This window comes from Protopterus annectens, chromosome 1.part0 (genome assembly GCF_019279795.1).
Source record: "Protopterus annectens isolate FY-2018-M chromosome 1.part0, PAN1.0, whole genome shotgun sequence".
In the NCBI taxonomy this organism is placed as follows: domain Eukaryota; kingdom Metazoa; phylum Chordata; order Ceratodontiformes; family Protopteridae; genus Protopterus; species Protopterus annectens.
The window spans coordinates 1191843051-1191856896 of NC_056725.1; the positions used below are offsets into that span (position 1 = coordinate 1191843051).

The window sequence follows — 13846 nt, forward strand, 5'->3', positions numbered from 1 at the left end:
CCTTTTTACATTAATAGCTATATATATATATATATATATATATATATATATATATATATATGTGCGTGTGTATGGATTCCATACATTACACTTAGTCAAAAATGATTCCAGGCATTTCACTTCACTGAAAGCTCACTTGGTCGAAGTTCATTTGGTCGAAAATAGAATATAGCTCCTGCCCCACTGCAGTGCAACCCTGGAGTGAGAATATTAAATAAGGGTGGGTGTGGGGGGCACAGCCCCCCACATTGTGGGGTGTGGGGGGCATAGCCCCCCACATTATGCCAATAGTTTTTACTAAAGATATATACCAATGCATTTCTAATGGATATACCTTCTTATAATAGTGAATACATTAAAATTATGTGGGGGGCTATGCCCACCACACCTCCCATTGTGGGGGCTGTGCCCCCTACACCCCCCTTATTTAATATTCTCACTCCAGGATTGCACTGCAGTGGGCCAGGGGCTATATTCCATTTTTGACCAAATGAACTTTGACCAAGTGAGCTTTCAGTCAAGTGAGTTTTCAGTGAAGTGCAATGCCTAATATCATTTTCGACTAAGTGGAATTCGTCCAAAATCCATATATATATATATATATATATATATATATATATATATATATATATATATATATATAATTTCTTTTTATCACAGCTATTAATTAAGTGACCCTCTTGTCCCTGATATTTCAAAACATCCCAGTACTATCCAGATTTATAACACTTGAAATATGTACAATTTTATCCATTTCCATTTTCAAAATGACATTTCAGTCCTACTTCCCAGTCCATAAACCCATTGTCATAGACTTTTAAAATTTCTATTATTCTTTAAATATATTTTTTAAATATTTTTTTAAAGTCTCTCTTTCCACTTCCATTCTAAATTGTATATGAATTTTCTTTTTAGTGTCTCAGAAAGATGCCTTTACTATATATTCCAAAGACATGCATCTGGAGCATTTCTCCCTGAGCCTCCGCTGAAAACAGGCTCTGTGGAACCTAGTCGGACATTCCCGGTCAACAAATGTTAAATAAATAAATATTCATTCCAGAGATTATCAGTCTGTTTTTTTTTCATATTTAGACACAAATTTCTCCATAACTTGTACAGTCTAGTAAAAAAAAAAAAAAAAAGTTTCACAGAATGTTTCTTTGTTGATTAAAATGAATGCCCTTACCTCTTGTGGATTTGTCTGCAACAGGTGAAATGATATTGTCCTGTACCTCATTCCTGTCCATTTTACTCTCTATTCTTACTACAAATGTTCGTTTCATGTCATCTTTCTTTTTATTCCTTGCTCATTCTCAAGTAGAGGGCACTGTCTCTACATATGTCTTCTTTTCCCCATTGCTTCCTTCCAGCATCTCTTCTTCAACTTTATTTATTTTCTTCGTATTATCTCTTCAGAAACATTTTGCTCTGGTTCATTTTGAATTATTAAGTCTTGTAATATATCGTCCTGCAACCCTCCCAATTGGAGGGCTGTAACTCCACTGTGTTCTACAGGAGTCTCCTGGGTTTGTTCGAATAGCTTTTTCTGAAATACTTCCTCCGAATCCTCCGTCTGCATACTACACAAACTGTTCAAGTGGGCATTTACCTCTGCTACCTTCTGCAGCTCCTGTTCCCTCTCATACATCAGTCTCCCAGCCACCATTACAGTATGTGTACACATACTTGCATTCAAGCAACAAACATGAGTAATGCTCTCGTAAGTATGGGAAGTTCCCCAATTCCCTGGCCAGATTTCCCCTAGTAGTTTAAATGCCAACTTACGCCTCCCCTGAAATGGCGCTGCTAGCCTAGTGGGACTAACCTGGTCAACAAAGGATTAATAAACAAAATAAATTGAAAATAGAAGTTAACAGATGAAGTTAAGGACTGAATTAATAAGCTAAACTCCCTCCTGGGATGAGCAAGCTAATGGAGTTGTGTTTGTGTGTGTGTGTGTGTGTGTGTGTGTGTGTGTGTGTGTGTGTGTGTGTGTGTGTGTGTGTGTGTGTATTTGTGTGTGTGTGTGTGTGTGTGTGTGTGTGTGTGTGTGTGTGTGTGTGTGTGTGTGTGTGTGTGTGTGTGTGTGTGTGTGTGTGTGTGTGTGTGTGTGTGTGTGTGTGTGTGTGTGTGTGTGTGTGTGTGTGTGTGTGTGTGTGTGTGTGTGTGTGTGTGTGTGTGTATGCATGTGTGCATGTGTGCGCATGGGCGTGTGCATGTGTGTGTGTATGTGTGTGCATGCATGTGCGTGTGTGTGAGAGAGAGTGAGAGAGAAATCCTGATAACCCAGTGATCAACTTTAAAGGATTCAGTGATTTTGCTGTGCTCAAGGCAACATCAGTAGCATTGTGCTGTGCTCGAGGGAACACTAGAAATACCATGGGATTCAAATATCAGAAAGCATTCCAGTAACTTACTTTCTGTAGCATTTCATAATTCCTGTTATCCAGATGCACTTTGCCTCAAGATCAGAGCACTGTCTGGTTAGGTGACTTATTAGGAGTCACACAGTAGGCAAATTAAATGGCAGAAGCAGCTCAATAAAAAGCTTGCTGCTTTAATCCTCTGCAGCAGACCTGTCAGACTTACATTAGCAGCTGCATTTTATGATAAATCACTGAAAAATTACAGTCAGTCAGTAACCCCAGTGATTAGAGGTTCAACATTTTATTGTTCAGAAGATGCATGTTTCTGCAAAACCTGTCATTCTGTTAACTTTTTAAGTGAATTGGAGTAGTCCACCTCTTACTTGTCTTAATTTGGTCATATATCTGGCATGCTCCTCTTAACTTCTTTTTCTTGGTAAATCACTGAGCATTACAGTCATCAATAATGCAAGTCAAAAGAGTTTCATAGTTTGTATTGTAGAGAAAATGCATATCCTTGTAACTTCCATTGTTATAGGTTCTTAGGGAGTTACTAGGCATGCAGCCCAGGAGATCAGTAATGATCCTAGCCCAAGTTTCTAAATGCCCAAAAGCACTGTCTGGTTAAATGACTTGCTGAAGGTCACATAACAGGTAAGTGAAGGCTGACAGAATATAACTCTGCACCAGAAGAAGCTGTAAGCCAACTGTTAGTGTGTGTGCGTTTGTGTGTGTGTATGTCATAACATTCAACCTCCTCCTACAATACGAAATCTACACAAAGATGCAAATAATGGTGGGGAATGAAGGCCCAAAGACAGGGACACTTTTTAAATATTGCTCTTACAAACTTAGAAAGTTGATAGAATAACAGGTTTTGCATTAGCATGAATTTTCTGAAGGATAAGAAGTCTGAAAATCAAATGTCCGCAATTATTTTCTGATTTCAGTCCTCAATGATTTGCCAGTAATCTGCCAAAAAATTGCAATTTTATGAGAAACAGACCAAAAATATGATTAAAAAAATCTAGAAATTCTGTGAAAATCTGGACAGTTGAGAGCTATGGTGGTTGTGGGTGTGTGTGTATTCATTCACTTTTAAGTGAATTACAATGTCTACACTTAAGACTCTGAGCTATTAACAATCTGCTGCTTGTAGTCATAAGTATAGGTTTTAAATCCTTTTGCCTAATCTGTGACTTTGAGAAAATTATTTAGCCAGACATTGGTCCCAGGTCACTCCTGAAAAGAAATACTTTGCCCAGTGGATTTACCTGGTTAACAAGTAGATACAAAACAATAATATTTCAGTGTTGTCCTTTTTGAACCTTTGCCCACCTCCATTATTGTTGGCAAAGTCTAGAATTCTTGAAAGAGAAGTCAATAAGTATTTTTTTACCTGTTTCTTGTAAAATTTGTGATTTTCTGGCAAATTGAAGATTGAAGTGACGAAATAACGAAATGATGACAGGCATGTAGGGTTTAGACTTTGTAACCTTAAGAAAATGCTTTATCATGTAAGCTTCAGAAAATGCCTGGCCAAATTACAAACACATATGAACACACACACACACACACACACACACACACACACACACACACACACACACACACACACACACATACACACACAAACACACACTAGTTATACAAAAGTCTTCTGTTCAGGCTTTGCTAGCATCACAGAAGTGAATGACAAATATTAACTCTGATTTGGGACAAAAACCCAAGACCTTCAGCAATGAGTGTGGCTGGCTAGCTGAAGTGAAAGAGATCTTATTTTAAAACTCAGTATCATCTAGGCAGAGACTCTTATTGGTCCAGCAGCAGTGCAGCATTTTATGTCTGTTCCTGATATTGTCTTTGTTTCAGATTCTTGAGCTAAGAAGTTGAGAGGGCAGAGGGAGTTGCAGTGTATGGTTCTGAAAGCATTGAAATCAGCTACATTTCTGGACCATTATTTATTGTATTCATTCACTTGCAGATGTATGAGGAGTACATTCATATAAGGTCGAGTAACTGGTGTGTGTGTGTGTGTGTGTGTGTGTGTGTGTGTGTGTGTGTGTGTGTGTGTGTGTGTGTGTGTGTGTGTGTGTGTGTGTTTGTGTGGTGTGCAGAGGTTACAGTTCACAACTATTCCTAAATTTTTTTCTCATATTTTTGGTCTGTTCCTCATAAAATGTTTGGCTTTCTTGCTAAGTGTTGTAGACTGAAGTCATTAAATAATGACAAACATATTAATTTAAGTTTTCATACCATTCATCAAATGCATGTTAATTAAAAACCTGCTATGCTAGCAACTTTCTAAGTAGGACCAATATTTAAAACCTGTTCCTGATTTGGGGGTTTTGTGTCACATTCTTGTACTAAGAGACTGGGAGGGCATGGGGGTTGATGTGAATTGCATAGCATGGTTCTCAGAGCAGTGAGCTAAAATCCACCTCTGTCATTATTTATATGTCCATTCATTTGATAACAAACACACATCAGATGTGTACCCATTCATATGACATGCTGTAAATGATGATCACATTTGCATGCATATATGAATACTCGGTTCATGCATCACATAGTAGTTATTGTGTAATGGAAGTAGCTGATTGTAATAAACAGGAGGAGTCTCATATGAACCATGCCCTTTGGGTAGGATCTTTGGTCTCCTTGTTTTGTTGACAATGTGTTTATTATCTCACTGTGAATAAACTGCACATCATGCTATTTACATGATCAGAGTTAATATTTTAACTATGAATACATTTTTAATTTAGCTTTTTTTTCAAGCACGAGTGTGAAATGCACTGTGTTTGGATTACAGCAGTTTGATTTCACTTAGTGAAGATGAGTATAGGTATGAGCTGTTAAAGAGTTGCTTCCTTTATTGTATGGCTTTAATCCCTCCACCTTTGTCTTCTGTGTGGCTCAAGCCCCTTCATCAGACAGTGCTCCTAAGTGGTTTCTAAAAAGGGAAGCATATCCAATGGTCTGTCCCAGGCTGTTATCCAAAGCATTACAGCTATGACATAGCCACTAATTAGTACTTTACTAAATGCTATTTGACAATGCATCTAAGTGCATCTCATGTCGTGTAATGGGTTATCAGACACATTTTTCAATACATTTGATTACCAAGGAAAGAGAAGTTTACTGTTGCTCATGTGAAGTCTGTTTTTAATGCAAGAACTTTTTGCTTTGTTTAGCAAATAGCTCTCAGTGTTTTTACTTTAAAACTCAAAATAGAAAATGTTAAATTAAATCCAAATGTATGTGATCAGTTTAAATGCAAAGAAGAAAACAGTATACAGTTTGATAGACCAGAACAGTGTTTTAAGGTAACTGAAGAAAGACAACCAAGTAATGGGATACTAGTATAGCTTGAGAACCTGGTCCACTACCCTACCTAGGGCCCTGTGATTTGGCTATGCAGAGAAATGATTAAATGAAATCATAAAAATCAGAAAAAAGGTATCATAGTCCTGTAGTCATATTCAGAAGAGTAAAAGAAGAGGTTTTCTTTTTATAGTAAGGGAAGAGAGGTTTGGCATCATGCTTAAGGTGTTTACCTCACAAGTACAAAACCTAAAATGACCCTTCAAGGCAGTTAGCCTAGTATTCATCTATAAACCTAGATATAGTCAAAATATAAGCATTCATCTTATAGACAACTTGGGTGAAAAGGGACTGCTTTGGCTTTAAGAAAAAAGAACACTGCAGTCAATCCATAAATATACTTAATATGCTATTGTAATATGAAAGGTACTTCCATGTTACATTCAACCTTAATTAGGCTCCAGGAGTATAACCTGTCAGTCAGCTTGATCATTAAAACACAAAACCTGTATTAAAATTAAATATTCTATCTTTGTAATTTGAAGCTACAGCTTTAGCTGTTGACTGTACAATTCAACATAAAGTAACTAATTCTAAGTGTCATTCTTCTTTGAAAAAGTGCAGTTATCATTTTTCTATTTTTGAGTAAGCTTACATGTCAGTTGCTATCCTTTTTAAAATAACTTATTTAGATGCCATTTAATGGCACAACTCATTTGAGGTTAAAGAGGAAAATTTATATAATTTATCTGAGCAAATAGAAAGACCGACTTCAGATGTAAAATGTTAGTTTTTGCAATTATCATTTTATTTAGCCATGCTTTTGTAACATCTTTGTCACAAAAATGAATAATGCACCTGTAGTGATTTGTGTTGAATGTTTCCTAAATTATATGCATAGTGCAGTAACTGGAAATTGCCAGCATGAATTGAAAACTGCACATTTATATTACTGCTGCTTTGTTTCCTTGTCTTCATACACATTTCACCCGTTTGCATGATGTTTTGATTTTTAATATCTTTCACTTGTGGGAATAATAAGCTTATCAGTTACCTTTGGAATTTTAGTTTTTTGACTGTTTTGACTTCAGTGCACATGAGAGCTATCTTTAATATATCAGAACATAATACTAAATTTAACACCCACATGGTGTACCTCTATTAAGGATTTAGCAAACCCTTCCAGGAAAACTCAAATGTAATGCACTGTAAAATTAACAGAACCACATCATAGCTCTATTTATGCATTAAAAGTAACCAGTCACACCTTGTAAATTGCCTGCTAAAAGTAGAGTTGAAAGGCCATTTATAGATAAAGGTATTTCACGAATGTCATTTTAGTAGCGAGCAACTGCATGTTTTCAGGATTAGTATAACTTGGGCAAACTAAATGAAATTGCTTGCAGATGTCTATTTACAAAGAAATTAATACTATTTGTAATATATAAACCTCATTCTCATTAAATGAAACAAAAGAGCATAGCAGTTATGATGACTTTATGCTTATCAGTTTTGTTTGCACTCTACATTTTGGATATTATTTAGAAGCATTCCCAATCACTAAAAGCAATTATGTTTAAAATAACATGTTCCCTTTTTGCTTTCTGCAGAATGGCCCCATTGTTAGCAAAGACACTGGGAGATGTCTGGAAGTAGAGATGTCAAAAGATGCCAACTTTGGTCTGCGGCTTGTCGTGCAAAGATGCTCTGGACAAAAATGGATGATAAGAAACTGGATTAAGCATTCGAGACATTGACCATACTATTACAAAGGTGTCATATACATTTTACTAAAGAAGCTGATTTGCACCACTTTGTATTTCACCATATGAATCCACAGGCAGCCAGAGTAGGAGGACTGGACATTCAAAACCCTCATATGATGAACATCTCCTGTTAAGAGAAGGCATTCATAAATTTATAAGAATCTGTGGCCAAAACTGTCATTAAAACTGCTGGGGTTGAACTTCCATTAGAATAAATTAAAAATCGACAATATTTTAAGAGGACAAAATCAGGCACACCTCAGAAGGATACTAAGCAGTAATACACATGGCAAGAACTCATGCACCACATCTGTGCTGTAAAAGTACTGTGGATGATTTTATCTTACTGGAGGAAAATCTGTAATGACACATGATATTTTACTGTTTACTTACAGAGAGGCACACAAGTATCCTAAAGAATGGTCATGTGCCTTTTTAGATATCCTTGCTTTTTGGGGGATTAGAACACTGCCTTCAGCATGTTTGACTTACTGTACAAGAAACTGTGTAAATAGTAAACTATGAACTATACTATAATATATTGTAAATTGAAAAGCTGTGTTCTCTAAAACAATTGTTCATTATTTGTTGAAAAGGAAAATTATAGTACTTAGTGAGACAACACAGGCTGGGTTTTCCTCTTTGTCTTACTAAAGTGTTTCTTTCAAATGTTTTACTTATATTTTTCCATATTTTACCTTGTTGCAGGGAATAGCCTAGATGCTTTTCAGACAGGATTTCTGTACAATGCTACCTTTAGGGATAACATACATATTGAGTTTTGAGTATTGGGTTATGATCTGCGTGGCTAAGAACATATATTACCTCACACTCAGCAGGTGACCTCTGAAGCTTCACTGTTAAGGATCTCTGTCATTAGATAAAATTAGTGCCACAGACATTTGATTTTGCATGGGTGTTTTTATCATGTTTTCCATAAATGCCTCACCTCAATGACAAAACATTGATAAACTGAGGTTTGATGAAATGGGTTGAAAATAAATGCAGTGTTCCTAGTTATAACTGACTTTCCACTCAAGTGGAAAAATTGGTCAGGGGGTTGAAATCCAAGGACTCAAATGCTCTAGAGATGAAATGCCATCAAAAATCTACTTTCGTGGACTATGGGCTACTGCTTTCATGTTGTGAGTGTGTTGCCACTTTTTTTTATTTATAATTACTAACAGATGAAAGTGACACCGACATCAGCTGCTACATTGTAACAACAGTCTTGTTATATGTCCAGGTTGTTACTGAATAAAACAAGCTGCTATCTATTTTTTTTAAATGTCAATTCAGACATATGTATGTGAATATTTGTAAGATTTTTCCTCTTACATACAGAATACAGTATGCACTTATAAGGTTAAAAAAGGGAGGATTTATGAAGAAGCAGACAGAGCCACAGCAGATGATAAGCCTCCATCATGAGTATACTGGGTCTGTAATGTCTAAGAAAAAAATTACAGAGTCAAAAAAAATTTGAATTTCAAAAGTTATGGTTATGCCATTGCATCCGCAACTTTTATATACTGACTCCAAAGTCTGTATACTTTGTAGTAAGAGGATTATTCCACTGCATCACAACCTCTGGCTTCATATGTATATATATATATATATATTCTATTTTCACTTACGATGCATCTGCTGTAAACATTGAATTTATGGTCCTTGGAATTTTAACAGGAACCCACAAGTGACAGAGAACATGTCATTTTTCACATACTATTTGTTTATAGGCTACTGTTTTCCTTCAGGCTACTGTACAAAATGAAAATACCTCAGGGTTTTAGCGGCTGACAGATGATAAGTCAAAATTTAGATTTTCAGTAAGAGTTAACCAGCTCTAAGGATGAGTTATTATAAGAAAATGTCCTTCTGGAATGCATTAACAGTGAATCAGATATCAGATGTTATCTTAATTAACACACAATGGTATATTATATAGTAAAATCACTCTTGCAGGTGATAAAAACACTTTACTTCACCTTATCCCTGATGAAACTGTGCAGTAACATACAACCATGATGTCTTGTAATTTAATTGTGCAAATCCCAAGGCTGCACCTTAAGAAAAGTACATTGAATGTTTTTCTGATCCTGCACATAACATTTATCTCATTAAATAAGAACAGTAAAGACTTAAGGATAACAGCTGCATTGCAATATGCCCTCCCTTAGAAATTTCTGTAAGTGTGGTTAAAAGAAATGGAGAAGCAGCCCAACACAGAAAACATTCTAATAACAGTCCAATGGGGTATAATTAAGAATCTTGGTACAGTCTGAGATGAGAAAATTATATCCCTTAGGGTAGTCGTAACTTGACCACTTTGATTCTCATAGCTGATAGTCCACAGTTGAAAACTGTCATTCAAAAATCTTCAAATAAGACATGCGGGAGAAGATGTTTTGTTTTGTAATGCAGCTGGATGTGTTCCATCTAAATTATCACAAAATATTTTCCCAATCCTCACATACTATTGTCAGGAATTCAGCTCCCTTCTGGGTACTTTTAATATTTTTGAAAAGGGTAATTTTGCAAGTCAGACTTTAACACATAAACTTTAATTTCTTATCACCATAGCTGTCAGCCTCTTATGTCCAGAATCATGAACATGAAAACATAGAGATCAGAGATAAAGGCACGTAATCAAAAACACTTTTAAAATGTTATGATTACTGATTTACAACGATGTTAGAATAATAGAACTTGAACTGGTAAGCATTTCCTGAAAATAAAATCAGTGTATAGTTTTAATTGTTATTATTTGTTGACTGTAATCTAGTATCTCTTTGAAAAACATCGGCAGTTTTAAGAGGGACAAAAAAAATTATAAGCCAAACTTAGACACATTTTGAGAGGTATGCTTACCAGAGTTAAGTGCACTTGTCTGGGTTATTTCATTTTCTGCTTTGTTTACTGTTTCTAGAATTAGCAATATACTACAAACTTACATCTTTATTTGATTCAGTCTTTGAACCCTTTTGTCAGCATGATTTTATTGGTTTAGTTCTTAATTTTATAGGATTTGGAAAATGGGAATGTGGTTAGAGATTGGGTCTGCATTGTCTGTGCCAAAAATAACCTAACAAAAATATTTTGCCATAAACTCTAATCCTAAACTATAGTTTTAATTATTTGGGTTCTGAAATAAGATGGCAAGTAATGACAATAAATGTCTTTTTTTGAACCGGTAATTTATGTTGGATTGTTCTCTGTTAATTTCTAAAGTTTTCATACTTTAAAAGTGATGCTTGTTGTGTGCAGGTGCTTTCTCATCATAACTGTACCAATTTTTTCTCTACCCCTTTTTCCTGTTGTTTAGGTCAATACCATGACCCTTTTCTGTTTTTTTTTTTTTAAGAAAGAAAACCTTAATCCAAATATGAAGAGATTAGAAAATGAAAAAAATGACTGTTACTTAAAATTCTCTGGAATATACATTACATTGCAGTCTGGAGGTCTATTCAAAATCTTTTCTGAAATTGAATCGAGCAGAGTTAAGACCAAACAAGGAAAAGGTTAAACATTCCTGCACCTGCATTTCCAGCACTGCTTTCTTTCTTTTATCACAGAGTATTTATCAAGTTGTCAAAATACTGCAGAATCAGACTCTGACTAAATAGGAAATTACATATAAAATATACTTTTCTAGCAGTTTTATTAATGGGACCTGTTTTGTGGAGCCGCACTCCAGAGAAAAAGTAATTTTTTCCTGTATGTGCTGTCCTTGCTATAGTTCTACATTTTTAAATAAAGTGGTTACTACTCTAAATATGAAAATCTAGGTAGGAGGTAAAAATGCAAAGAGTACCCTTCTTATATACAAATATTGATAACTGTGCCTGCTTTATAGGCATTCATTTTACATTTATTTATTTTTTATTTACTTGATCCTTGGGTATTTGGATTGGTCCAATGACCCTCCTCTGCTGTTATAGTACAACAGACAATACAGCACTGGCAATGCAGTCTGAATTAAGAAGATTCAGCAGACAAGCAATTGCAAAGTTAAACAAATGAAATATCAGATTTGCATTCATTTTCTAGGAAGTGGGTATACATCAGTTTTGAAAGGAAAATGCTTGCTCTGTACAAAAACAGCACACAGTATATATATGTGTATATATATATATATATATATATATATATATATATATATATATATATATATACTACAAACATACTAAACGTGTTGACTAGAATGAAATATTCTTATTGCGCATGTTTTATTATTTAGATTTTATCTTGGTTAGTCCTTCTAGAACACACCCTTTATGTGTGTGTAGCCAGGAAGAAAAATAACCATATACATATTAGGTGCAAAGACATTAGAGTTAATGGAATTCAAAAATGCAGCTGGATTTCATAAGCAAAGGCTATGCTTACAGATATGTGCAGTAACTTCTGTAGGCTATTCATATACTTAACTATCTTTGTGTTCCTGTTTTAAATATTTTGATTACATTGTTATATTATTTTTTGAACAATGCTGTATTGTGGGAAAGGTTCACAAGACTATAAAAATAAAAAAGAAAGAAAAAAGATGGCATAACAGTATAATCATAGCACTGTCCTTGGAGAAGTAGTGAGTGGTAACTCTGTTCATAGACAGAACGCTGTTTGTGGATACGAGTACCATGATGCTTGGCACATATGTCAACAAACATGGATAAAAACATTATTTCACGGAAGAACATTACAAGAACAGATGTGTGAAAAGGCTAATATTTCTGTCACCTCTCTCCCCCAAGACTAGGGTGCTAAATTCCAATAAATTAAATAAAAAACATTTCAGTTCTTGTGCTTGTTAGAGTAGTAGGATGCGATCCTGAATATTTCTTGAGTAACTAAAGTTCAGTTAGCAGCTCAGGCACTTGGCACTGGTATGAAGGTGAGATTTGCCCATCCTGTGAGTGGAGTTATGGTGATCCCAGCTGTCTTGTGCCACTGATCTGCTTACACAATCTTTGCTGGAGGTCAGAGGTGTATCAGGATGCATGAAGGATATAGGTGGGACTTCCCAAGGCACTGACTTTAGCCCTTGTTATTATTTGTGGAGGAGTATGCATGCACTGAAGGAGGGCCATAGGCAGATTTCTGAGGTGTGTAAGTACTCATGTCAACATGAAGACAGGAGGCAAGTCATTTATAACTTAACCAAGGATTTACTGAGACCACCTAGAGCCTTACCTTAAGAAAAAAAAATCATACATCTAAAGGACCCTGTTGAAGAGTGTTTGAACCTGAGGTACTAGGTGGCAACAATAAAGCCATTGTATAGGCATCCATATTGCAGTACATTTATTTTGTATTCATTTTTTTTTCATTGTTTATTTGGTAACTAGAATAAGCGATCATAGCTAGGATGCCTACAAGGTCAAAAGCATCTGCAGTATGAACCCCCCCCCACACACACACACACACACACACACACACACACACACACACACACACACACACACACACACACACACACACACACACACACACACACGGTAGGTTTAATTCAAGTGAGTCTGAGTTTATGACCGGGAAATGAATGTGTGCCCAACAAGGGGAGGCTTGATGGTCTGCAAGCAGAGGGGGAGACCTTCCCCCCCAAAAAAGTGTTGCTTGCTATTGACAGCAGCCTTCTTATGTTCATAAATCTCAGCATTTAATTTGTCTTGATTTACTTATTTAGTTAGTTAGTTTCTTGTTAGGTAAATGGACTGGTCCAGGGAACATTCTCAACCACAAAGGTGCCAAAGACAAAGGTACAATGTTCTTCTGACAGCATGAAAGACCATTAAGGATCACTATGCACTTAGTAATTCCTGGATAATAGAAAGGGTGCATAAGAATTGTTAGAATTTATTAATAGTGGTTATTTATTTATTTATTTCCATTTGTTTGCTGGAAATGTCCGTATGGACCTTATCTGGCCTGTTTTCAGCAGAAGCCGAGAGAGAAAAGCTCTACAAATATAATGCACCAACAATTCAATTGTATTACAATTTCAAAAACAGTTTAAGGAGTGCATAAGTTATATAGTATACTAAAACAGTATCATGACAACAAGATGGCAGTTGTACTATTATACAGACAATAAAGACATTTAGAGGAAAGCATATAGAAATAGCATAAAATACTTCGATTTGCTTTTAGCCAATTAACCAACATGCATGCAGTAATTAATTTAACTGGAAGGAGGGTAGGGTATTAAGGTAATAGTGCTGAATTTGTGTGCCTGTTTTAAAGCTATGGCTGCAGATGTTACAGTTTCTTCATATCCTTGCTCAGGACTGCATGTGTCAGATTACGTCACCTTTTTCTCATTGTACTAAACAGATCACTGAATTAACAAGTGAAGTCTTCTTCTTCTTGGGGATAAATGCCAGTGCC

At 35.6% G+C, this 13846-nt stretch overlaps 1 protein-coding gene across 1 annotated transcript in view; it reads left to right on the forward strand.

Moving 5' to 3' along the window:
* GALNT9 (polypeptide N-acetylgalactosaminyltransferase 9) overlaps positions 1 to 10656 on the forward strand; it is a 2692403-nt gene extending 2681747 nt beyond the window's left edge. Inside the window, exon 11 of the mRNA XM_044065518.1 lies at positions 7304 to 10656. Within this exon, the coding sequence (XP_043921453.1) occupies positions 7304 to 7450 (147 nt within the window). The 3' untranslated portion in view covers positions 7451 to 10656. The remainder of the gene's footprint in view (positions 1 to 7303) is intronic.
* The last annotated feature ends 3190 nt before the right edge of the window (positions 10657 to 13846 follow it).